This window comes from Lonchura striata, chromosome 36, assembly GCF_050655825.1.
Source record: "Lonchura striata isolate lonStrDom1 chromosome 36, ASM5065582v1, whole genome shotgun sequence".
Lineage (NCBI taxonomy): Eukaryota > Metazoa > Chordata > Aves > Passeriformes > Estrildidae > Lonchura > Lonchura striata.
In genome coordinates this window covers 4,369,195-4,395,960 of record NC_140738.1, presented here as the reverse complement: position 1 = coordinate 4,395,960, position 26,766 = coordinate 4,369,195, and the positions used below count along the sequence as shown (strand labels likewise).

The window sequence follows — 26,766 nt, the reverse complement described above, 5'->3', positions numbered from 1 at the left end:
GTCTGCAACTGTTTTTGTGTCCCTGAAATCTGTTGATCACATTCTGTTTCACATGATAAGCACAGCTACCCAAGCATAAAGCTGGCAAGCAATGAGTTAATAGATCCTGGATATCTTATCTAAGATCCAGCTACTGTTAACTATGAACAAAGCCGATTTATCTACTTCCGATAAGTCAGCAACATCTAATTTAACTATCATCTTAACTTTCCTAAAATTCTTAATTCTTCAAAATTAATGTCTCACCGGGATTGGGGACAGGGAATGGGAATGGGGACAGGGAATGGGAATGGGGACAGGGAATGGGGAATGGGAATGGAGACAGGGACTGGGAGTGGTGACAGAGACAGGGAATGGGGACAGGGACCAGGAATGGGGACAGGGAATAGGACTGGGACAGGGACAGGGACAGGGAATACGGTACAAAGATAAAGAATGGGGTCCGGATTGGGATGGGAGCAGGATGGGAACGGGACAGGGGGGACACAGGAACAGGCAGGGGCAAGGGGAGTATGGAAGGGGAGTAAGGAATGGGGCAGCCGCTGCAGGGGGATGAGGTGTTGGGATGGGGGCACATGGGGACAGTTCCAGGGCAGGAGGTCCTTGACCAGCTGCCCAGAACCTCCACCAGGGTCTCCCAGGGCAACTGGAGCCGCTCAGCCTGGGGTGCCCAAAGCCCTGAGCAACTCCCAGGTCCCTCCCAGGAACCCCCAAGTCCTTCAAACCCAGCATCCCCCATATCCCCTGCAAGACCCCCCCCTCCATGTCCCTATCCTTGTCTTAGCTCAACATCTTTATTTTTGCCTGCTTTTAAGAGTTTTGAAAGGGCAAAGAGAAATGAAAAGAAAATCCAGGCTACGGGGAGCCAGGAGGATGTGGAGCCCCTCCAGCTGGGTGTCTTCCCAACATGGATCAGCAGCACCACAGGTCACCAGGGCTCTGCCCACCGGGGCTCACTGGGGATCATCCAGCACGGATCCTCCTGTGGGGGATGGAGCTGGAGAAGCACACGGAGCTCTTCCCACACTGGGGCACTCGCAGGGCTGCCCTTCGTGGTGCCTCTGCTGGTTTGGGGTCAAGGCTGAGCCGTGTCATGAGCTATTCCCACACCTGGGACACTTGTGGGGCCTGGGACATCACCAGGAGTGGGGCTGGGATGTGCCCTGGTGCCTTGGACATCACCAGGAGCAGGGCTGGGATGTGCCCTGGTGCCTGGGATATCACCAGGAGCGGGGCTGGGATGTGCCCTGGTGCCTGGGACATCACCAGGAGCGGGGCTGGCTCTGATGCTCTCCGGTGCCTGGGACATGACAAGGGGCGGTGCTGGCTGGGGTTTGTTTGGTGCCTGTGCAATCCCAAGGGCAGTGTCACAGCGGGGCAGCTCTCAGTGTCCCCAGCAGGTCACCGTGTCCAGGGCAGCCCGTGCCAGCGGGCACTGCGCACACGGGGCAGGCTGGTCTGGACAGGGGACGGGGCAGAAACGCTGCCCCGGGGCTGGGGTCTCCCCCTGCCTCTGGCGCCCAGCCCCTGCTGGGAGCGCCTTGGGCAGGGCACGGGGCTGCTGCTGGGCCAGGGGGACAGGCCGTGCCCCCTGTCCCCTGCCGCTGGGCCAGGGGGACAGGCCGTGCCCCCTGTCCCCTGCCGCTGGGCCAGGGGGACAGGCCGTGCCCCCTGTCCCCTGCCGCTGGGCCAGGGGGACAGGCTGTGCCCCCTGTCCCCTGCTGCTGGGCCAGGGGGACAGGCTGTGCCCCCTGTCAGCTGCCCAGGACCCTCTGATGCCTGTCCCTCGTCCCTGTGGCTCCTGTCCCCACCACTCCCCACCACCTTCACTCCCTCTGTCAAAACCCCACTGTACCCCTTCACAGTGACCTCTGGAAAGAAAGAATGAATGAAGGAAAGGAAGTGTTGGCTGTTCACCCTGGCTGGATGTCAGGCACCCACCAAAGCTGCTCTCTCACTCCCCTCCAGAGATGGACTGGAGGGAGAAAACAGAATGAAGGCTTCATGGGTAGAGCTAAGGACTGTGACAGATCACTCAGCAAATGCCATCATGGGCAAACCATTTTCAAAATTGGAGATATTAATGGAATTTTTGCTATCTGGATCAGGGCAGGATAGTGAGAAGTAAAACAAAGCTTTAAAAACACCTTCTGCCCTTTCCTCCCTCCTTCCCAGCTCTACCTCCCCCCGCAGTGGGTGCAGGGAGACAGGGAATGGGGGCTCTGGTCTGTTCATCCCCTGTTGTTTCTCCTGCTGCTCGGGGGGAGGAGTCGTTGCCCTGCTGTGCCAGGGGTCCCTTCTGGAGACACTTCTCCATGAATTTCTCCACGGTGAGTTCATCCCACGGACAGCAGTTCTCCACAAGCTGCTGCAGCGTGGCTCGCTCCTCCATGGGCTCACAAGTCCTGGCAGGGCCCTGCTCCAGCGTGGGCTCCTCTCCAGGGGTTTGCAGGTCCCTGCCAGGTCCCTGCTCCAGCACAAATTTCTCATGGGGTCACAGCCTCTGCTCAGGCATCCCCCTGCTCCAGCACGGGCTCCTCCAGGCGCTGCAGGTGCATCTCTGCCCTCCGTGCCCTCCATGGGCTGCAGGGCCCAGATGCCTCCCCAGGGACTGACCAGGGAATCTCAGGGCAATCAGCTCCAGCAGCTGGAGCAGCTCCTGCCCCTCCTGCCCTGTCCTGCCCTGGGGGTGTGCAGAGCTGTTCCTCTCACATGTCCTCACCCTGCTCCTCCCTGCTCACAGTCACAACTCCAGGATCACCCATTTCCTTAAATCTCTTATTCCAAAGGCATTACCACCATTTCTAACTGGGCCAGCCTTGTCCAGCAGCCAGTCTGTCCTGGAGCCGGCTGGAATTGACTCTGTGGGACATGGAGGAGCAGCTGCTCTCACAGAAGTTGCTCCTAGAGCTCCTCCCTTTCCAAAACCTGGCCATGCAAACCTGGTATAAGTATGGTAGAATTTTTATTACCACTCTTAATTGTTATTATTTCTATTACCTCTATTTTTGCTATTAATGGTACAGTTGTTATTATTATTACTAGTATTTTTAGTCTTTTGGACTCTGTATTAATAGTGGCTAGATTAGAACTGGAAAAAAAGGTATTTCATTGCAAGTAGTGGTTAGAGTTTTGTCAGCCTCTTGCCCTGCCCTGTTCTGTGTCATTGTTGTGTCTGTGTCTGAAGCTGCTGCTGCCAGGCCTCCCTATTTCTCTGGTTTGGGAAATTCCATGGCATTGCTCACATGTCAGAAAGAGAAAGCTCATTCCATTCAAACGCATGCCCTTAGCTCTTCGAGTCCCATTGTTGGAAGCTTGTTTTCTAACATTGTTGACTTTCTCAGCTTCTGTTAATATTTGTGATTTTATAACAAAATGTTCTTGGATGTGATTGTGCAAGATTCTCTAATCAGCTTTCAGTTTGCTCTTGGGTTTCTTACCGGTGTGTCCAAGCTGAAGGCAGCATTTTGGGTGGAAGGCTTCAGTGGGAGCTGGGATTGCCTCGGCAGCAGCTGGTTTTGCAATGTGAGCAGCGCTGACAGAGATTCCGTGCGCTGAATATTCCGCCTGGTTGGAGCCGCAGTGCCCGGCTGGAGGGAGCCGCGCCGGGCGCTGCGGGTTGTGCCGGGCCGGGCAGCGGCCGCAGCCCCGGCAGGGCCCGGCCGTGGACACGGAGCCTTTGCTGGGCAGGGCTCGGCCCTGCGGCGCCGGGCGGGCGGTGCCGCTCCCGCCGGGAGCCTGCGGGAGCCGGGACAGCGAGAGAGCCCGGGCCGAGCATCAGCCCCGGGGCACGGCCCGGGAGGGGGCACAGCCCGGGGGTCCCGCAGAGCCTCCCTGCTCCAGAGCCGCGCCTGCCGCAGCGGGGCAGCTGCGGCACCTGCGGGGCACGGAGGAGCCGCAGGCGGCGTTCCGAGCGCTCCTTCGGGGCAGGATTTTGTCCCGCTGCGGGGAATTCCCGCGGGCCGGGCGGGCCGGGGCCGCTGCCGAGCGCCGCCGCCTTTCCCGGGAGCCGCCGGGCAGAGCTCTCTGCTCGGGGCTGGTAAAAACACCTTCACTGCCCTGGGAACATTTAAAATGTTTAATACAGGACAAGAGGAGACAAGGGCCATAGAGCAAAGGTTGTTAGGGCCGGGTGCATCTCGGCACTGAGCCAAGAGCACACGGTTATCTCCGGAGATACCCCTTGAATACCTTTTCCCTTACACCAGCCGGTTGCATATTCATAGTCCCTTATGCATAGTAAACTTTTTCCCAAACTAGTTTGCATATTCCAAGAACTGTTCAGCATGGCTCCTCCTCGGTTCCACCTTTTTAGGGCATGTGTATTCCTTGGTTGTGGTTTTGGTCCTTTTTTATCATCATCTTCAGTTTGGTCCCGGCCCACACTGCCTTCAGACGGTGAGTGCTGATGGTTGGCAGATCTGTACAGGTGTCCTCATCCTGTGCTCACTGGATGTTATCCCATCCAAGCAGGAATTTTAACACAAGCATGCTTCTATCAGCTATGGCACTACTGTGTCTGAGCTTAATGAATGAACAGCAGAAATAAAAACTATATAACAAAGTTATTGTAACACCACACATATAATTTCCAATGGAATATTGGCAAAAAGCCAATATTATAATATGTATCTATGACAGGGCCAAGGGCCGGGTGCCTGCTCGGTGGCCCCGGGACAGCAGAATTTTGGGGTCCCGGTGCTGGCTGCCGGCAGAGCCCCGGCGCTGGGCCGGGGATGCGTGGGACCCTCCCGCGGTGGGGTTGGGCTGCCCGGGGCAGGCGCTGCATCGTCAGCCCGGAGCCACCGGGGATCGCCCCGTACCGGCGGGGCGGGGCTGGGGAGCGGAGAAGGGCGGCACCGGAGCTGGGGGACCCTCTGCAGCCTGCGGGGTCGGACATACCGATAAGGGGGTCCCCGGGAGCCTGGAACGTTGTGAAAAACACTAATCACTTGGTTTTTAAAATTTTAAACGTTTAATAATAATAAAATGGTTATAAAAATAGTAACACAATTAGAGTAATCAAATTTAGAGTTAGGACAATTACAAGACAATAAAAAGCAAAAAATTATAGATGTCCAGATGCTCTCAGACACTTAAGCCAGGACAAGCATGCCTTGTGAACAAAGGAATAACCTTAAAAGCAATAGCCTATTGCATATTCATGTATCTCATACATGATGCATAAAATCCTTGCAAATTAGGAACTTTTCTGGATTTTGTCAACTTCTTTCCCTTAATCCTGGTGCTTCCATAAAGATGGAGACAAGATGGAAGAATGTTTGTCTTTTCTGATAAGGAGGTTGTAACTCTTTATGTGCCCCAAGTCACCGCCATCCCTGTGTGAAGAGTTTATTGATTATCTCATCTCTTGCTTGAGCAAGTAAAAAAATCCTACATCGCAGAGTTTCTATTTTAATATTATGTTGTTACCTAAAACTCTATTTAACACACTACTTAAGAGAATTAATACAGCATAACTTTCTAACATTACACATATAATATTCATTGTAACATTTGTGAAAAGCCAATCATAAAATAAGCATTCTACACAGAAAGTGTTGAAATGGTAAAACCAGTCAAAACCCCTTAGGAATTGGAAGGAAAACCAGAGGCAGTGGCAGTTAACACCTCAGAAACCCATGGCTTTTGCTCCTCTCTTCGACCTGAGAGCTTCCTGGGCAGGGGCGACTCTTCCAATTGCACCAGCGTGGCCATGGCTGGGAAGGGCAGCGAGCAGATGGGTTGAGCTTCTCCTGCCAGCCCCTGAAGTGCCAGCTGTCATTTGTGTGCGCTGAGGATTCCCTTCAGGCTCGGAGCTGGCGCAGCTGCTCCTGGGCGCTGCTCGCCCGCGGGCGCAGCGGTGCTGCAGCCGCTGTCCCGCACACAGGGAGGGCTCTGGAGCCTCCCAGGGCACCAAGGAGCGGAGCAGGGAACGTGCCGGGATCTGCTGCAGGACCGTGGGGCTGTGGGGGATCCTTCGGTCTCTTGGATGGGGCAGGGAGGGGGCAAATGGAATCAAGGTGAGACAGGATCAGGCAGCCCCACACCAGGCAGCGTTTTCTCCTCTGAGAGCTCCTCTGAGCTGAGCGAGCTGGTGAATCCTGCGGAGCAAATGAGACCCGGGAGCGAGGGAAGGGCTGGCTGGGAAGGAGTCAGATAAACCCAGTGGGTATTTCCCTTTCCAAGGGGCTCCTGGGGAGACAAAGGAGACAAGAAGGATTCCCCATCTCATGACATTCCCTTTTCTCCTTCAGTAGCCCTATTGCAGTCACTGCATACAAGAGTTTAGTTGATCCCTTTGATGCCAGGGAGCACCCAGAACTTGAACCTCGCTGGATCCAGCCCTGTCTGCCTATCACCGAGCAGAGGGAAAAGATAAAGAACCTGGGTGGGGGTTGAGCCAAAATGGCATTTTGCCACTTCTGATCTGTTCCCAGCTTTTGCAGCAGGGCACCAACCCCATCGCTGCAAACCACTCCCTTTTGCAAGGCACACGTGGACCTCGCTGGTAGCTCAGGGCTCCTGAAGGGGCTGCTGCAGTTGGCAACTGGAGCTGTTGTTGAACTTTTCACATTGCTTAACCCCCCCATCCAAATGCCATCAACTGTCTGAGGAAGGACACAAAAATATTACCCTGGAGGGGCCAAAAACTTGGAAAAGGATGAAAGAAATGTTCTGATGATGACAATGACAATGACAAAAAAACACAATTTATTTTTGACAGCAAATGAGTACCCACAGCCCTCCAGCCCTCCCAGACTGGCAGCCGAGTGGGGCCGTTTCCATGGCATGAGGAGCTGGCAGTCTGCAGAGAGAAACCAGAGAGCCACGGCCAGTCACAGAAGGCTCCTGTGCCCCTGTCCCACCACGGCCTGTGCCTGGGCCAGGCTCCTGTGTGCTCAGAGCCCAAACCTCCTGACCCATTCTCCGTTTTTAGAGAAGGGCAGAGTGGTAAGCCACATTCCATCTCCTCTGCTGAAGCACAGCCCAGCAGCCTCCTCAGCAGCTGCAAGGGCGGGATGCCCGTGTGCCTGGTTTCCAGGCTCCCCGGCAGATCAGGGGTTAAACATTGGGTGTCTCCTGGATTGTCCCCGGAAAGGGCCCATCTCTGCACGCAGCTACCTTTTTTCATTTGTAAATTAGGTCTTTCTTTCTCTTCCAGCTGTGGTTTCTCCAGCCCTGGCTGCAGCCACTGGTCATATAAAACTTTAAGAATCTTTTTCTACAAGCACAACTGACTTGATGTATATTTTACAAAATCACGAATTGTGCCATAACATATATTACAATGGGGCTGCGGAGATCCCCCTGCAGGTCCATGGGGATGCAGAGATCCCCTGCAGGTCCATGGGGATGCAGAGATCCCCTGCAGCCCCTGGAGGAGCCGGGCTGGAGCTCGGCGATGCCTGAGAGGAGCTGTGAGCCCGCGGGCAGAGGGGCCCCGCTGGAGCAGCCTGTCCTGGCAGGACTGAGCCCGTGGCACAGTGACCCACGCTGCAGCACTCGGAGGGGGCTGTGCCCAGGGGATGGACTCCGCTCCGAGAAGTTCCTGGAGAAGTCTCGGCCGGGAGAGAGCGCAGGGTGCAGCAGGGAACGACTCCTGTCCCTGAGCAGAGGGAGAAGCCCCGGGGGATGAGCTGAGCATGGCCCCATTCCCTGTCTCCTGCCCTGCCGGGGGAGGAGGTGCAGCTGGGAGCAGGGAGGCGTGGGGAAAGCTGCATTTAAGGCTCTGCACTGACTTCTCCTGCTCCGAGTCTTTGGAGTTTTCTGCCAGAAATCTCTCCCCTGCCCCACCCACCCACAGGGCTTCGGGCAGGTTTCCCTTTTCGGGGGAAATCAAAGCGAAGCTCTGATGCGCTAACGAGGGGCAGGAGAAGTGAGGCTCCTGGGCTTCCCGCAGAGGCGGAGGCACGGGAGGCGCAGGGCCGGGAAAGCCGTGGCGGGAGGCGCGGAGAAGTTTGTTTGTGTGGGCAGCTCAATCCCGGCTCGGGCCGGGCCCGTGCCGGGGCTGTTCCTCATCTCCGGCTTTCCCCTCACGCAGCCCGGGGGCGCCGAGAGCGCGGAGCGAGGCGGGGCCGTGCGCAGAGCCCGCCCCGAGCTCGCTGCCATTGGCCGCCGGTGCCGTCAGTCGCGGTTGCGGCGCGCTGATTGGTGGGAGCGGGGCGCGGCGCGGCCCCGGCGGCGGGCTGAGGGCGGCCGTGGCCGCGCAGCGCCGCCATTGGCCGAGCGGCTGTGCGGGCCCGGCAGCGGCGGCAGCGGCCGGAGCGCGGTGAGGCGGCGGCGGCGGAGCTCGGAGGCGGCCCCGGCGCAGGTGGGAGCCGCGCTGGGCTCTGCGGGGGCTCGGGGCTGGCTGCGGGCGGAGGGGGCGGCAGGGGGCTCCGGCGGCTCGCCGGTGCCGTGTCCGGCCCGTGCCGGCCCCGGGCCGAGGGCGCTGCGGGAGCGGCTGCCCGCGGTCTCCTTCCCGCCGGGGCCGGGCAGGAGCCGCTGCCGGAGCAGCGCTGGCTCGGCCCGGCTGCTGTGGGTAGGACAGAGGGGCTGCCCCGCGGCCGGGAGCGGGCGGGGAAATTCCCGTCGCCGGAGGTTCGTGTGCCCGGCGGAGAGCGAGGAGTCCTGTCAAAGTGACTTTATTGCCGAGCAGGGGCAGAGGCCGTGGGGCATTTGCCGTGCGCTCTCTGCCGTGGCTGTAGCCCGCAGCCTCCTTTTTATCCTCATTTTCCCGGCCGATCTCCCTCTGCCTTTGCCCACCGGCTGAGTTCCTTGGAAGGTTCCGACTTCCCGATGCGCCTGGAGCCTGTCCTCGTTAATGTGCACCCTCCTTTTGTATAACAGCCGATATTCATGGCTCTGTTAAGTCTTTGTTCTTCTCGGCGAATTTCGGGAATGTAGCGGGACTTTGAGCAGCTGTCTGGGTCAATTTGTAACATTTATTGGAACTGATGGTTTCTCCCGTTACTTCCTTCTCTACAACTCCCTGCCCCGATCTCCAGGCAGATTCACTCCTTGACTCTGTTTTGTCCTTCCCGGGTCCTCTTTGGTTTTGGGATTATTCTCGGTGCCCTCATTCCCTGTCCTTTTGTAGCCGTTTGTGGATCAGGAGGCCTGGCTGCCACCTGCATGCCCTGGCTCAGCTGCTGGATGAGCTGCACTACCAAGGTGTGGAGCGTGGTAAAAAGATGAGAGTTGCTGCAGCACAGAAGAGGAGAAGCAGCATTCCTTTAACCCCTGGTCTGCTGGGGAGCCACGAAAGGCTGTCCAATTCCCCTGCTTTCCATGTTTGGACCGATACATAAACTTCTCTCCTTATTTGTTTTCTTAGCTTTTTTACCACTTCTCCTTTGTGATCTCTTTACCAGCAGCAGTTTGAGCCACTTAGTTTTCTACAAACTCCTGTTTTTTCTGCTCACAAATAATCTGATCCCATCCCCTGGTGAAATGTTTTGTTCCTCATTTCAGTGGCTTGGTCGGCAGGAAGGTCAGGAGCTGGAGCTGTCTGGTTGGTTCTTATTCCGAGGACAGCTTGTAATCAAATGATGCCATTGAAATGATAAATGGTTTATCTGTCTCCTGATAGGAATTGGTTTGGGTTCTCAGGGGCTGGTCCATGGTGTTGTAGGATTTGTTCTGGTGGCCATTAATCTTTTCCGCATTTTTGGGTGCTCCCTTCAGCTGGGACTCCATCAATTGATCTCTTTTTTCTAATTACATCATCAAATACTTGAATTCCAACTGATTTCCCTGAACTTGTTCTAGCAGAAACCCCAGTGCTGTGATACACCCTGTACAGCACAGACAGTGACAGCAGATGTTGGAGTGGGCAGAGGGATGATCCCCCCCTTATTTTAGTGAGGTTTTCACAACATTCTCCATTTGCTGTTTCCCTTTGCAGCTTCAGCCATTTCTGTTTCAGAGTCAGAGATCCTCAGCATGGGCTCTGCCTTCAGCTGTGCAGATTCCATCTGTGCAAGCAGGCAGAGCTTGGGGTGAGGGGCAGAGGGAATCAGCCAATTCCTGCCCCAGGCAAGAAGAGCCAGGTACATTGTCCTCACTTTGCCCTGTCAGTGTTAATTTGCATTTCTAAAGCTCCTGTCCAGGCTACTTGTTTAAACATTAAGGGCTCACCATTAAATCTCTTCTAGTGATGCAGCCTAAAGGTGAACTTCGAAAAACCCAGATCAACATTTTTCTATCTTTTACAGCTACGCAAAAACATAGAGAAAAAATCCCAAGGTAATTCAGTTTTGTCTACTTCCCCTCGGAAGGAAAACTCATATTCACATCCTTTACCCAAACCTAACCAGCTATATAGAAGTATGCGTAATAAAAAAATACTCTAATGCTCTAAACTTTGCACTGAAACTTCAGAAAAAATAAAAACTTCACTAATCTTTTTAGTGTTAGAGTCAAGGCATTCCTTGATTCTGGCCAGGATGTGCAACAGAAATCATTCCATTCCCACATAGCCTTGGTGTGCCGAGAAAATAGTTCCATTACATGCGGGTTTTACTCGATTTTTCCCAAACTTGTGTAGGCTGAAGCAATCTAAATCCACTGGTTTAATATTCTGTAGTTTCAAGTTGTGCAGTTTTTAGTATTTGGTTTCCTATTGGGCCTGGATTTCTTTGCTTGTGCTGTTAATGAGGTGGGAAGTGCTGGATTTCCTTCTCAGCCTTTTGCAGACCAGGTGTCTGCAGCCCTGCCGGGGGCAGTGTCTGGGGTAGGTGTTGGTTGCTGTTTGCTGCTGGGGTTGATGTTTTGCTGCTGGTCGTTGTCTTTGTGGGTCTCTTTTGGGCCATTCCCAGTGTGTTGAGATGTGAAACTCATCTCCACTGAGTGGTGTAACATCCCTTAACAAAACCTTTAACATTTTTTTCCCCAAGGCCAAGGCAAAGCAAGCCTGAGTAGAGAAATCAAAGGTTAACAATGTTCAAGTCTATGAGCTGGTCTATTTTCCATGGATGCACTGGCAAGCAGGGCAGTGTGTGAGTGTGAGTGAGAGCCAGAGTGGAATTGTCCCGGTGTCTCCCCAGCAGCTGTGGCAGTGCAGGCCCAGCGAGCACTGAAGCTGCAGCAGTGGCAGCAAGGGCTGGCCCCGGTGGCTGGAGCTGCCCAAGGAGGGTGGCCAGGCCGAGGATTTCAGCAGAGGAGGTGTGGGCAGGCCCAGGGCCTTGCCCCGCTGTGGAGCCCTGGCTGCTGCTGCGCTGCCTTCAGTGCAGGCTCAGGGGGGCCTCCCATCCTCCTGCTGCAGGCGGGAGTGCAAATCTCCGGGGCTGCAGAGACCTGGAGCCTAGGCTGAGGGGTCCCCCCGTGTTCAGCTGTGCTGGCGGCTGTTTCTGGCCTCGGGGCCCCTTGGCATGGGCCACGCCACTTGGCCACCAGTGGTGCTGCTTTGCACTCCTTAGGCAGAGCCCATGTCCTGCTTGGATGTTGGCAGCAGCAAAGTGCCAAGGCAGGCTCTGTGCCAGCCCAGCTTCTTGTGGGAGAGATTGCACCAGAGACAGGATTCTGGCCACAGACTGCTTTAAATGTGCATCCCTTATCTCCACCCTGCACTAGGTGGAGAATTCCCAGGGTAAGGAATTCGCAAGATCAATTGCAAGGGAGAGAATTGAATATCTGCCCTGGCTCTGGCTCTTCATCTTACCCAAGCCAATGGCAAAAGCCGTACCCATGGCATCTTGGTCTCTATCACCAGCTTCCAAAGGTGTTTCTTTCTTTCCCCTTTCATTCTTTGTACCCTGCCTGAGCTCTGGGGGTGACAGGGGTTATAGAGGTCCCATTGTATTCCTAAAGCTGCCATAACCCCCTGGAGGATTTTTTCCTGTAAAATGAGTTCTGCTGTCTGAGTTTGTTGCTTCTACAATCCCTTTTATTGGAATGATTTCTTTTAGAGATACCTTAATAAGTGATCCAGTGGTTGCTGAGCAGTCAGAATTGCTTTTGCCCCCCTGTTAGGTGAGATGGTGTCACCAGAAGATATTGAAGCCTTCCTGCTCAGGGCATTTCAGTGCCAGGCTCTTACAAGCACACACAGCTGTGCCGGTTGAGCTGACCATGGGGGTAACCTGCGCTTTGTCTGATTCCCTTTCCTCAATAACAGCGTGTCGTGGAACTCTTTTCCCTTCTGCTGCCCTTGAAGAGCCATCCACAAAGACATTTTCTCCATTTTCAGATCAAGACTGAGCGTTCTCCAGGGCTCCAGTGTGGTGGGTCCCCGGTGGGATGGGAGCTCAGAGCGCCCTGCCAATCCATGTCCATGCAGGGGTGGACTTGCTCCTGCTGAGGGTGCTGCTGTCTGTGCTTGCAGTGTCCTTGTGGGCTGCAGCTGGAGCCCTGACTCCTTCCCAGGGGCTGTTTGGGTGGGCTCTGCCCTGGCCAGGAGGACAATGCCTCTGCCAGGTGCTTGTGGCCGACCCCGTCATCCCCTGGGTGCTGGGGCCCCCTTGGGCCCTGGGGTTGATCCTTCAGGGCTGTGGGAACTCTGCCGTGGCCTTTGCCTTCAGCTTGGCCTTTTGCTCATCCCTTCTTGCCTTCAGCTGCTGTGCCTTTGTGCCCAAGTGCTGCAGGGCTTCTTGTGCCACTCCTGCAGCCCGGGTCACTGCCTGTGGGTGCTCATCCTCTGAGAGCTGCTGAGCTTTCTGCAAAACCTTTCCTTTCTGCAGGGACCCAAAGCAAATCCTGAACAGCAAATCCTGATCCTTCATGTGCACTCTGCATTTCCCAGCTGTTCCTTTGTGTTCCCCGTTGTGCTCAGGGTCCCTGCCCAGCCCGTGTGGCAGAGCCGGTGCCTGTCCTGCCGCAGTGTCCAAAGGCGGCCCCCCCGGCGGGCAGGGCCGGCAGCTCCCCGGGGCCGGGCAGCGGCCGGGGCGTCCCGCAGCCTCCTGGGGGCCGGGGGCCACTGCCGGCCCTGCCCGGGGCTGGTGGGGTCAGGCAGCGCCCGGCGCTGAGCCCCGGCTGCCCCACAGCCCCGGCCCGGCCCCGCAGCTCCCCACAGGCCCCAGCCCGTGCTCCCGGTGCCGCACCTCTGCGCCCGGTGCTGCCGCTGCCAGCGCAGAGAAACCCCTGGCATCCTGACCTCCTGCTTTTCCTCTCCTGGAAACCGGGGATGGAAAGGATCTGGATCAGCTGGCAGATTGTGAGGATAAAACAGTGCTGGAAAACAAAACAATCCTGAGTATTTTTCTCTTTCTCTTCTTTTTCACCATCCTTTTTCTTACCACACAGATTCCTCCTGATGCTTCTTGCCTGAACCGTATTGCTGCACACTCCCCTTCACCCGATCACTTCCCAGCACACCAATACATCCATCCCCTGTTGTACAAATCCCTTCTCCACTTCCCTTGTTGCCCCCCTGGGTGTCCATGTCCTTAATTACCTCTGGGGGAATGTGCAAACTACCTCAGCATTCTCCCAAGAGACCCTTCAGAGACATTTTGGGATCATCACCCCTTTGGCCAGGACCCCTCCCTGGCTTTCCCTTTTCTCCCCTCCATGGGTGCCCTGCCATGTTCACTCCCCGAGGATCCCAGGGCACTCACTGATGAGATTTTCAGTGCTCTCTCCCTGCTGACTCTTCACAGACCCCCCGATGTGTCACTTGTCTGTCTCCTGGTCACTCCCGGGTCCCCAATCAATCCCCGGTGCTGCCGCCAGCCAAGGGAGCCGATCACCCAAAGTGGGTGAGGCACCTTCAGCTGCACTCCCTGCCTGCCACCCCGGAGGGTGGAAGGAATTTGGAATGAGCCCCAGGGTGTGCAGAAAAACTGACATCAGCAGAGGATTCTGTCCACAGAGCAGAGAGACGAATCTTGTAAAATAATTTATTTCTTAAAAATGGGAAAGACTAGGGGACCGTCCTCATGGGATCTCTCCAATTGTTTGAGGACACAGCTTCCTTTTCATCCTAATTCTCCTGGCCACATCTCCCTCTGCTTTCCCCATTGGCTGAAGTACTTGGGAGGTACAGACTTCCCAATCCACCTATTACATACCCACCTTGATATACTCCATGCTTTCATATAGCAAACGATATTCATGGCTCTGTTAAGTCTTGTTCTTCTGGAAGTTCATGAATAGAGCAGAACCTTGGCTGAGCAGCAGTCTGTGTCATCAATTAGTAAAATTTTCTGAAACCGATGTCTTCTCCTGTCACTTCCTAACATAAAAGTTATTTGGCCCTATGTCCGAGCAGATTCAGAGCATCTGTTTGTAAAGACACTTTCCTGTGGTTCCTTCCATGGGGTCCCCCGTCTGTGGGACATCCCCCCTGGAGCAGGGTGTCCCCTCTGTGCTGCAGCCCCAGGGCTCGGGCAGAGCTCAGCCAATCAGAGCCCGCGGCGCTGATGACTCACCAGTTGCCAGGCAGACTCGCAGCTCCCCGCGTTCCCCACCTGGACCCACCTGCGCCCCCCCTCGGCCCCGTGGCCCCGCGAGGGGAATTTGGGGAGGTGGGAGTGGGGCAGCGCCAAGGCCGGGCCCCCCCGCGCTGTCCTGGCGGGAGCGGCTGCAGTGGGGACCGAGTGCGGGCGGGAGCGGCCGAGAGCCCAGCGCTGCCCCAGCCCGACCTGCCCCAGCTCCATCCCTGCCCCTGCGCTGGGATGCTGTGGGGCTGGGGGGAAGAGGGAGCCGGCAGTGGGTGCTGGGCCTGGGGGCAGGAGGAGAAGGGAAGGAGAAGCAGGCTTGAGGAACAGAATGGTCAAAGGATGCAGGTGGCATGAGAAGGTGGGATTTTGCAGGATAAGGAGGAATGGCAGTAGGAAGAGGAGTGTGAGGAAGAGCAGGCACACAAGAGGAGGAGGAGGAGGAGGAGCAGAAAGAGGAAGCAGCAGAAGGTTCCACCACTCCTTATAAGTGCAGCCTCTCCCTCAGCCCAGGATCGCTGCTCCCCCCACATGCAGCAGGTGACTGTGGAGGGGGATCCACGATTTTCACGGGGTGAATCTTGGTGTTTCTGAGTTTTCTTGGGCTAAATGTTGGTGCTTTGGTTTTATGTGGCAGCTGAATCTTTATCTTTTGGAGGAGGATTTGCTGAGCTGTGGTGTTTGGGGTGTTTTTGTTCTGTGTCTTGGAAGTTTATGGGATTTTTGGGCTGAATCTTGGTGCTTTGGAGGTTCTTACAGACACAAGATTCGCAATGACTTCCTGAGATGAACTTGGGCAAGGAGGAACCTCCAGTCCAAGGTCCTCTCCTCTTGTTTTTTCCCCAAACCAGGAGTTTGCATTTCCAGGGCGTGGCTGGATGGAGGAGGAGGAAAAGCCCCGGAGATGCTGCAGGAGGAGGAGCTGCAAACCCAGCCCAGGGAGCTGCGGGGAGGAAAGAGCCCCCCTGAGCCAGGAAGGCGGGCGGAGATCCAGGCGGAGCTCGGAGCTGGTGGAGAAGCCTCATGGCAGGGAGAAGCCCCACAAGTGCTTGGAATGTGGGAAGGGTTTCAGCTGGAGCTCCAACCTGATCGAGCACCAGAGGATCCACACTGGGGAGAGGCCCTACGAGTGTGGAGAGTGTGGGAAGAGGTTTCAGAGAAGCTCCCATCTCCTCAGACATGAGCGGATTCACACAGAGGAGAGGCCCTACCGCTGCCCCGACTGCGGGAAGGGCTTCAACCGCAACTCCAGCCTCACCGTGCACCGGCGCATCCACACCGGGGAGAGGCCCTACGAGTGTGGGAAGTGTGGGAAGGGCTTCAGTCACAGGTCTAGCCTGGTCGACCACCAGGTGATCCACACTGGGGAACGGCCCTATGAGTGCTTGGAATGTGGGAAGAGCTTTGGGCGGAACTCACACCTGAGAACACACCAGCACATCCACACTGGGGAGAGGCCCTACGAGTGTCCCCAGTGTGGGAAGAGGTTTCAGACCAGCTCCAATCTCCTCCTCCATGAGCGGATTCACACAGAGGAGAGGCCCTACCGCTGCCCTGACTGCGGGAAGGGCTTCAAGCAAAACTCCCACCTCACCGTGCACCGGCGCATCCACACCGGGGAGAGGCCCTACGAATGTGGGAAGTGTGGGAAGAGCTTCTCACAGAGCTCAGCCTTGACCCAGCACCAACGGAGGCACCACTAAGGGAAGCCCTGTGAGTGCCCTGAGTGAGGGATGAGGGTTTGGGAAGAGCTTGGAGTGAGGGAAGAGAGCGAGGGAAGAGCTTGGAGTGAGGGAAGAGAGTGAGGGAAGAGCTTGGTGCGCTGCTGCAGCTCCATCCATGGGAGGATCCGGGCTGGATGATCCCCAGTGACCCCCGTGGGGCAGAGCCCTGGTGCCCCGGTATGGGGAATAAAACAGAGAATAAAGCAATGGAGCTGATAAAGGGGCCCGATATCTGAGGCCTGACTGAGCAGAAACTGTGGGAGACACAGACACAGTTTAAATCTCCCAGGGCAAGAAGTGACCAGAAAAAATGGTGTGAGTCTTTGTGATAAGATAAATGTTCCCACGTTACTGGATGTCACGAAGAATATGTAACCAATGGGAAATTGCTACCAAAAACAGAGCCCTCTATAAGCACCATACAAGTAAATCCCTGTATAAACACCTGGTACACTCAATAAAATTGGCTTTGGTCTAAACTGGGATGTCCCCGTCTCTCCATGGTGGATAACTCTGTTGTGGGTGATCCCCGTTGGGTGGGGGGAAGGCGCTGGAGGGATTTCTTTCCCTTCTCCTGGTGCTGCCGTGGTTTGGTTGGTAATAAATTCCCTCCCTGTGCCCAGGCCGGGTCTGTTGTCCCCGTGCCGGTGCTCGGGGCGGGATCTCTCCCGTTCCTTCTCTGCACTGCCGGGCCTCTCCTCAGCCAATGAGAGAACGCGGTGGAGAAGAGTCAGCCAATCAGCGAGAGCGGGGCTGATGACTCACCAGTTGCCGGGCAGACCCGCAGCAGGCAGTGTTCCCCACCTGGACCCGCCCTCCCTGCCCAGGGCCGGCCCCGCCGTGGGGTCCCCCCAAGTCCCTCCCCAGTGCCCCCATGAACTGGGCTGGGTTTAACTGGGAAGCTTTACTGGGAACACTGGGAGCAGGGGGCAGGGGCAGAGTGACAGCAGGGCTGGGGGGACACAGGTCGCCCCCAAAATCAGCGTGGGGATGGAGCGGTGGTCCCGGCCGGGCCCGAGGTCACAGGGAGGGGCTGCGGCCGCCGGCGGCTCAGGAGCTCTATGGGCAGAGAAAAGGGGGTGACACCGGGCTGGGGACCCCGGCGAGCACCCACACTCTGGGGGAGGGGGGACACGACTCACGGGACCCCCCTGACTCTCTTGCGCAGGTAGAACCCGATCCCCAGTGCCAGGAAGACAAAACCCAACTCAGGAGTCTCCAGTTCCTGTCAGCATCTTGCTGCGGCAGCATCCAGCAGCATCTGGGTGGCCCACAGTGGTCAGGATCTCCCAAAAACTCTCACAGACACCCAGACCCCTCCAAGCACCCTCCTCATCGCTCCCAACCCACTCAGGATCCCCTGAAACCTCCCTCTTGATCCCTTCCTGACCTCCCCAGGACCCACCAAAGCCCCTCCTGTCCCTCTCAGGATCCCACAGCCTCCTTCCAGTTGCCCCCACTGCCCCAGGACCCCCAAATCCTCTCCCAGTCCCTTCCCAGTGCCCACCAGGACCCCCAGAACATCGTCCCACCCTCCCCAGTATCCTTCAAACCCCTTCTTAGCCCTTCCAAACCTACAACCTCCTCTCCCAGTTGAAACCAGGATCTCTCCAACTCCCTCCCAGTTGCTCCCAGCACATCCCAGTGGTTCTCCCAGCGCCCCCAATTCCTCCCCTGTATCCCAGTGCTGGCTCACTAGGTGCTCCAGGCTGATGTGCTCCACCTGGCAGGTGGAGGTGAACCTGGCCCGGGTTGGGGTTTCCAGCAGCACCAGGAGCTGGTGGGTCCAGTCCCCATTGGGGACCATGTCGGTGGCCACCACAGAGAGCTCCTGCTGGCCTGGAACCACCTCAGCTGGACGTGGGCAGGGTAGAAATCCACCAAGGAGCAGAGCAGGCGGCCGGGGCTGGGCTGGGAGCTTGAGGGCACCAGCGAGATGGACACGCTGGGGGTCACTGGGAGAGAGTGGGGACACACTGGGATCAGCTGAGGGGAACTGGGAGAGAGAGGGGAGGGGTGGTGTGACCTTGGGGCAGACTGGGAATGGATTGGGAGGGACTGGGAATGCACTGGGAAAGACTGGGGTGTCACTCAGAGAGATGGGAGGGAATGGGGGGCACTGGGAAGGAACTGGGAATGAAGCGCGCGGCACTGGGAGGCCGAGTCCAGTGCGGGGCACGCGGCGCTGCGGGTCTGCCTGGCAACTGATGAGTCATCAGAGACTCGCGCTCTGATTGGCTGAGAGGCGGCAGCGCCACGCCAGGCTGAGATGGACAGCCGGGAGGCACTGGGAGAGACTGGGATGGACTGGGAGAGCCACGGGGTCAGTAATTAGTTGGTTGTTCCGTCTTTGGGATGCTGCAGGCGAGGCTACAATTCTGGATGGCACTGAAGCGAGACATTTGGGATTCCTGTCACATGATCCTGTCATTGATCAAGGAATAATGAGGGGGGCTAACCCTCACACCCTCTGGGCACGGGTTCTGGAAAGTGTAGCACAAAGATACCTGTGTGCAGATGATCTTTATATGCAGCAGACCCAGTGGAAGACTATAGAACACGGGATCCAACGTCTGAGAGAAATGGCAGTGGCAGAGATTATCTTCTCAGATGAAATAACAACTAGGAATCCAGACTTGGTACCATGTACATCTGTGATGTGGCAAAAACTTGTACGGCTTGGGCCACATGAATACGCTTCTGCTTTAGCAATAATGAAGCAGGAGGAGAGGGATGAGACCTTGCTCGACATGGCAAGGAAACTCCGAGCATATGCAGATGCTGTACATGGCCCAACCCATGCCAGAATTGCAGCAGTGCAAACACATCTGCAGAAATTAGAAGGTAAGAGGAGAATCATAAGAGACTCAGGGAGGAGATTAAGGAGGACCTTTTCCAAACCTCAGCAGTACAGATCAGAGGTTCTGGTATCCAACATAGACGTTCCTCAGATGGTGAGAGAAGGTACACCCCAAGAGCTGAGCTGTGGTTCTTCCTGTGCGACTGCAGAGAAAACATGAGGAGATGGGACGGAAAATCTACTGCTGCTCTAGCACAACGGGTGCATGAATTGAAGGAAGGCAAGACCCAGAGAGGAAGTGCCACCAAAAGGAGAGCAGCTCCAGTTGCCCGTAGCCAAACTGCCAGGCATGATGATGATGATGACATGTCCGATCCCCTTGAAGGAACCTCTAAGACATACGCCCAAGGTAAGAAGGATAACCAGGCTTAGAGGGGCCCTGCCTCTAGCCAGGTAGAGGTGAGGGAAAACCGTGTTTTCTGGACTGTGTGGATTCACTGGCCTGGCACATCAGAACCACAAAGATAAAAGGCTTTGGTCGATACTGGTGCACAATGCACGTTAATTCCATCGAGACACGTAGGGGCAGAATCTGTCTCTATCGCCGGTGTGACAGGGGGATCACAGGACTTTACCTTGGTGGAAGCTGATGTAAGTCTGGCAGGAAAGGAGTGGAAGAAACACCCTATTGTGACTGGCCCAGAGGCCCCATGAATCTTGGGCATAGATTACCTTTGAAGGGGGTATTTTAAAGACCCAAAGGGACTCAGGTGGGCATTTGGGAGAGCAGCTGTAGCGACAGAGGGCATCCAGCAATTGAACACCTTGCCTGGACTGTCTGAGAATCCAACTACAGTAGGACTTCTGAAGGGAGAAGAACAAAAGGTGCCAATTGCCACTTCAACAGTGCATCATCGACAGTACAGAACAACACGAGATGCTGTGGTTCCCATCCATAGGATGATCTGAGAGCTGGAGAGCCAAGGGGTGGTCAGCAGAACCCACTCACCCTTCAACAGCCCCATCTGGCCTGTGTGTAAATCTGACAGAGAATGGAGATTGACAGTGGACTACCGTGCATTGAATGAAGTGACTCCACCACTGAGTGCTGCTGTACCGGATATGCTGGAACTCCAGTACGAGCTGGAGTCCAAGGCAGCAAAGTGGTATGCCACTATTGATATTGCCAATGCATTTTTCTCCATCCCTCTGGCAGCAGAATGCAGGACTCAGTTTGCTTTCACCTGGAGGGGCGTGCAGTACACCTGGAACCGACTGCCCCAGGGGTGGAAACACAGCCCCACCATCTGCCATGGACTGATCCAGGCTGCACTGGAAAAGGGTGAGGCTCCAGAACACCTGCAATACATCAGTGATATCACTGGTGGGGGAACACAGCAATGGAAGTGTTTGAGAAAGGAGAGAAAATCATCCGAATCCTCCTGGAAGCTGGTTTTGCCATCAAGAAGAGCAAAGTCAAGGGACCTGCTCGAGAGATCCAATTTTTGGGAGTGAAGTGGCAAGATGGACGGGGTCAGATTCCCACTGAGGTCATCAACAAGATCATGGCGATGTCGCTACCAACCCACAGGAAGGAGACAAAAGCTTTCCTAAGTGCCATAGGTTTCTGAAGAATGCACATTCCTGAGTATAGCCAGATTGTGAGCCCTCTTTACCTGGTTACCCGCAAGAAGAACAATTTCCCCTGGGGCCCTGAGCAGCAACAAGCCTTCACCCAGATCAAGCAGGAGATCGCTCATGCTGTAGCCCTTGGCCCAGTCAGGACAGAACCAGAGATCAAGAATGTGCTCTACTCTGCAGCTGGGAACCATGGGTTGTCCTGGAGCCTTTGGCAGAAGGTGCCTGGTGAGACTCGAGGCTGACCACTGGGATTCTGGAGCCAGAACTACAGAGGGTCCGGAGCCAACTACACTCCCACAGAGAAGGAAATCTTGGCTGCCTTTGAAGGAGTTCAAGCCACCTCAGAGGTTATTGGCATGGAAGCACAACTTCTCCTGGCACCCCGACTGCCGGTGCTGGGGTGGATGTTCAGAGGAAAGGTTCCCTCTACCCACCATGGCACCAGAGCTACACGGAGCAAGTGGATTGCTCTCATCACGCAGCGTGCCCATATGGGTAAACTGAATTGCCCTGGGATTTTGGAAATAATTACAAATTGGCCCGAAGGTGAAAGTTTTGGTGTCACAGATGAAGAAGAAGAACCAGTGACATGGGCTGAAGAAGCTCCACCATACAACCAACTGCCAGCAGAGGAAACACGCTACGCTCTCTTCACTGACGGTTCCTGTTGCATCGTAGGGATGAACTGGAAGTGGAAAGCAGCTGCATGGGTCCCACATGATGGGTTGCAGAGGCCACTGAAGGAGAAGGTGGATCAAGCCAGCTTGCTGAACTCAAAGCCATTCAACATTGCAGAAAGGGAGAAGTGGCCCAAGCTCTACCTCTACACTGATTCATGGATGGTAGCCAGTGCTCTGTGGGGGTGGCTGGAGAGGTGGAAAGAGGCTAACTGGCAGCGTAGAGGAAAACCAATTTGGACTGCTGAAGAGTGGAAAGATATCGCTACCCGGGTAGAGAAGCTACCTGTGAAGGTTCACCATGTAGATGCCCATGTCCCCAGAAGCAGAGCTAATGAAGAGCAGCAAAACAATCAGCAGGTAGATCAGGCTGCAAAGATAGGGGTATCAAAGATAGACCTCGATTTGGAACACAAGGGGGAGTTGTTCCTGGCACGAAGGGTCCATGATGCCTCAGGTCATCAGGGCAGAGATGCCACCTACAAGTGGGCATGAGACCGAGGGGTGGCTCTAACCATGGACAGTATTTCTCAGGTGATCCATGACTGTGAGACCTGTGCTGCCATCAAACAGGCCAAGCAGGTGAAGCCCCTGTGGTATGGTGGGCGGTGGTCCAAGTACAAGTATGGGGAGGCCTGGCAGATTGACTACATCACACTGCCCCAGACACGCCAAGGCTACGTGCTGACCATGGTGGAAGCCACCACAGGATGGTTGGAAACCTACCCTGTGTCTCATGCTACAGCCCGTAACACCATCCTGGGCCTTGAAAAGCAGGTCCTTTGGAGGCATGGTACCCCTGAGAGGATTGAGTCAGACCATGGGACTCATTTCAAGAACAGCCTTATCAACACCTGGGCTATGGAACATGGCATTGAGTGGGCATACCACATCTCAAACCATGCACCAGCTGCAGGCAAAGTGGAGAGGTACAAGGGACTGTTAAAAACCACCTTAAAAGCATTGGGTGGGGGATCTTTCAAAAATTGGGAGCAACATTTAGCAAAGGCCACCTGGTTAGTTAACAGCCGAGGTTCCACCAGTCGAGCAGGTCCTGCCCAGTCTGAGCCCCTGAATATAGTAGATGGAGATAAAGTCCCAGTGGCACATGTCAGAGGTTTGTTAGGGAAATCAGTGTGGATCAATTCTGCCTCGAGTACAGACAAACTAATTTGTGGGACTGTCTTTGCTCAGGGACCAGGTTGTACATGGTGGATAATGCAGAGAGATGGAGCAACACGATGTGTACCTCAGGGGGATCTGATTGTGGGGTGAGACTCATGTGCAAATATCACTGTTTGCTGGATGGTGCTGCCAGTGTCTGTGCAAGAAAACATACAGACATGAGACAGAAGGAAATGTGTAAGTGTCAAAGGTGTGAGCAAGTGAAATAGAAGGAAATGTGTAAGTGTTGAAGGTTTGAGTAAGTGAAAGATGGAAGTTTTAACTTGATGGAATTTTTACATGATGTTGAAGATATGGAGATAAGGGGTGGAATGTCCAAGGGTGACGTTATGGTGTTTGTATCTCCAATCGTGTGTTCTGTTTATGTTTGATATTCTGTTCTGTGCTCCCAGAACTGATTCAGAAAGTGAAGGTTTGTTTTGCCTTGTTATCAGCCGGCTCACCTCCCCCCATGGTCTGCTGTCTAGAAGAGGCCAGTGCTGGCTGGCTTGATTTGCTTGCCTTGCTTCTGCTTTTGCCTTTGCTTCCTAGTTAGTTTAGCTGAGCAGTCCAGTTCTTTCCTTGGACTGTTTATTTTCCTTTCCTCTTCCTGAATACCATCCAGCCTGCTCTGGACTGGGATCTGGGAAACACCAAGGAACACCAGAAGCCTGCATTTTCTGATCTGCAGCAGCCATCCCCAGTGCCCAGAGCAATCCCCAGCGCCCAGACCCGGGCGACCACTCCCAGGAGAGACTTTCTGGATTTGTCATCTCTTCAGAGTGGTGAAAGAGTTTTGTTATCAGCTGGTGTTGTTTATTGTTTTAGTGCTGGGGAGTGCTTTATTTCTTAAATAAACAGGTTCTTTTCCAATTCTCTCAGAGAAAATTTTTTCCCAAAGCAGGTGGGTGGTGAGGGGCCGTGGGGGCTTGTTTTCTGGGGGCTCCTTCCAGAGGGTTTTCCTCAAATTTTCCCTAAACTAGGACAGCTCTGGTCTGTCTCTAGATTTTCTTGTGCACAGGGGCATCCCTGTTGGCTGTGTGGAGCCCCCGAGATGTTCAGGACTTGTGCCTGGAGGGTTCTGTGGTGTGTTGAAGGACGCTGCTGAGGGGCTGCCAGGTGCCTCTGGCACACCGACCTGGGAGCGCCCGGTCTCGTCTGATCTCGGGAGCTGAGCAGGGTCGGGCCCTGCTGCTGCTGGGGACAGTGAGGATGACGTCAAGGATGACAACCTCTTGCTCCACCTGACCACTGGCAGGCTGAAGATGGTGGACTTTGATTCCGACATCTCCTTCAAAGCCAGGTTCCACAGGGAGTTTGCAGATGAGTCCACACACAGGGGGATGCTCCCAGATTTGGGCATTGCACAGCCTGGCTGGGAACCAAAGGTTCCCCCTTTGCTGGGGCGGATGCAGCTGATCCTTCAGTCGGCTGCCAGGCTGCTTTTGGAAGGGCTGGGGACATGGGCTGGGGTGGATATGAAATGGGAGTGGGCTCCTGGCCCTGCCAACAGCCCCCAGCACCCACCGTGCCTCGGGCTGGGGCTGGGCTGGGGCAGCCAGCCTGACACAAACAAACCCCCATGGTGGGAGCAGAGGTGGGACTCCAGACCCTGTGCAGGGGCTGCTTTGCTTTGCAGGCAAGGAAGGGCTTGGGCTGCTCCACTGCCCTTGTTTGCTTTGGGATCACCATGGGGGCAGTGCAGGGGAAGGGAGAAAGCCTGGGATTCCCTCCCCCATGGTGGGTTTTATCCTGGCATGCAGGGGTTGGGCCTTCCTTAAGGCCCTGACAGAGATAAGATCTTTGACCTTTTTTCTTGTTCCCCTTTTTGTCTGTAATCTATTTTCAATAATTTGATGTTTGTTTTTCTAGAGGAAGCGTTCCAGGTGGGGTCCAGTCTGGATCAGGACGTGCTTGGGAGCAGCTGTGGCATGGATGGGCCGTGCCCTTGGAGAAGGCTGAGGGCATCGTTTGGGACCAGCTTTTCTTCCAGCGGGGGATGGCGTGAGGTGGGTCCTGTCTGCTGGGGATGGTGGGATCAGAGCTCTGGGGAGATGGCAGCGAGCACAGGAGCGTCCTGCTCTGGGCAGCTGCTGAGGGCTGGAGGTGCCGTGGCTGGCTGCAGGCTGGGCACATGTCCTGCCCTCCTGCTCTGCTCCCAAAGGCAGCAGTGATGGGCAGCTCTGGGCACAGCTCTGGCACGGCCAGCATGGCCTGGGCACCGCGGGCGGCTGGGACAAGGGGACAGGAGCCTTCAGCTGACGGGGCTTTCTGGTTTCTCTCCTTGCAGCCGGGCTCTGCGGGTGCTGAGGCTGCTCTGGGCTCTGCCAGGGCCCTGCTGGAGCTCAGCACCGGGCTGCAATCAGCCAAAGGAGAAATGGGGTGCCCTGCAGCACAGACTGGCTTGAGCATTTCAGCAACACAGCTCAAGAAAACATGCAGCCACCCAAAAAATAAACTTGTTCAATAACTTCTGAAATTGAATCAATCTGGGATGACCCCAAATGACTTTTTGCAGCTTGCTCAAGCAGTAGCTCAGCCCTTCTCTGAACTGTTCTCTCTTCTCCCTGCCTTTTACTTCCCAACTGCTTCCTCTTTTCCCCCAGTGAGTTCCCAGCCTATTCCAGTCTCCATCACACTGTTCCCTTCCTTGGTGCCCCTCGCCATGAGGAAGGCCAAGCCCCAGGCTAAGGGACTCATCCTGTCACTGGCTGAGGAGCAGCAATGTCTCAGAGGTCTGGTGGGATTTTAGTGTCATTCAGAGCTGCTCTCCAGCCCCCAGCTCTCCTCACTGCTGAGTTCCCGCTCCTTTTTCCTTGTCCTTGCAGCAGGATGAGCTCTGTGAATCCCCTGGAGCCTCCCCACTCTTTCCAGCCCATGCACCCACCTCAGTTAGGCTGAAGCTGCAGCTTCTCTGTCTCCTCTGGCACACCAGTGCAGTCCCTTGTGCAGGGAGCCCCAGCCCCAGAGCACAGCACTCAGCAGTGCAGTCAGGGCTGGAGCAGCTGCCTTGCAGCCCTGCCTTGGCTCTTTGTGGCAGGGAATGCTCCCTGTTTGCAGCTGTCCCTGCAGGATGGCCCCAGGGCAGAGCCCAGCCGGGCTCCCACTGCAGCCCCTGAAGCTTGGGGCAGACAGTGGTCCCAGAGCTGAGGGTCACGGGGAGCTCCCGGAGCTGTGCCTCGCACTCTGGTGCCGTGTGTCACCGCGCAGGCTGGCTTGTACGGGGTGAATGTACCAGCCCTGCTTTGACTGACAGGGGCCGGGCCCATCACATCTCTCCCAAGGCTGCAGGCATTGCCCAGGCCAGAATCTGAAGGGGCACAGAGATCAGAGCAGTGAAATCATCCAGACCAGGTTTTCAAAGGCCCTTTAGAAGGAAGGGCTTGAGAATAAATGTGCTCTGTTTGCCACATAAACATGTGAGTGGTCTCTTTGGCTCCAACCCACTTTCCTCCCTGAGCCAACGTTACCCACCCCCTCACACGTCCCCCTCGTGCCTTCCCACTGCCTTGTCCTGTCAGGGCTCCCACAGCCCCTCATCCCTTTGTGGCCCCATCTCCTCAGGGTCTCCCCAGCCCGGCCAGCCTGCCCGGCAGCAGCGCCGCAGCCCCACAGGAGCTCCAGAGGAGCCCCACCAAGAGGCACCTGGGAGCCCTCAGCAATCCAGCCAGGAACACACGGGCAGGAGGACACGGATGGCGCTTCCTGCCTGGGACAGGGCTTGTGGCCATCTCCAGGCACCGCTCTCACAGAGATCTCCACAGCTCCAGCCCCTGCCCATCTGCTCTGTGGGCAGCACAAAGGCTTCAGCAGAACCACCAAAGGCCAAGGGGCTTCTGGCCATTTTCCCTGCAACCCTGCAAGCCTGAGCAGCTTGCTGAGCCCAGGAACCCTTTTCTCCCTCTTCCCCTCAGCCCTGCAGAGCCTGGACAGCCAAAGAAAGATCCTGGGAGTCTGACTATAGCAACACATCCTATATTTATATGCTAAAGAAAAACAAAAATAAAGAAAAGAACAATCTTAAAGAAATGAAACATTCCTGCTGGCTCAGGTGGCCCCAGCAGACAGAGCCTCTGGAATCAGCTCTCTGCAGAGCTCCAGCAGCGCAGCCAGCCGAGCCCCGACAGACGAGGCCGTCTCCTCCATGCCCTGCAGAGCCGATCACGCAGGCTGTCAAAGATGGAATATGGAGCTCTCTCTGCTTCCTGGACGATGTATGGTGTTTGAACTGCCAGGCTTGCGACGTCGACACTGATGTCATTTTCCATGCCTTCAAGGGCTGAAAGAGAGAGGAACAGAGCCATGGTCAGTTCCCACATCTGAGGGGACCCGAGGGGACTCTGTGCCAGGGCCATCCCAGCCGGCTCTGGCCATGGCCAGAGGGACCAGGGACCAGCTGG

The 26,766-nt window shown here is 55.8% G+C and overlaps 2 protein-coding genes across 2 annotated transcripts in view; one reads left to right on the top strand and one right to left on the bottom strand.

Annotated features, from left to right (window-relative positions):
- LOC146764060 (uncharacterized) overlaps positions 1-14,010 on the bottom strand; it is a 44,856-nt gene extending 30,846 nt beyond the window's left edge. Inside the window, exon 1 of the mRNA XM_085565400.1 lies at positions 13,996-14,010. Coding sequence (XP_085421526.1) covers positions 13,996-14,010 — 15 coding nt within the window. The remainder of the gene's footprint in view (positions 1-13,995) is intronic.
- Positions 1-26,766, top strand: part of LOC144248803 (uncharacterized) — a 1,234,558-nt gene that overhangs the window by 1,153,321 nt on the left and 54,471 nt on the right. Inside the window, 1 exon segment of the mRNA XM_085565667.1 lies at positions 15,390-15,825. Coding sequence (XP_085421793.1) covers positions 15,390-15,825 — 436 coding nt within the window.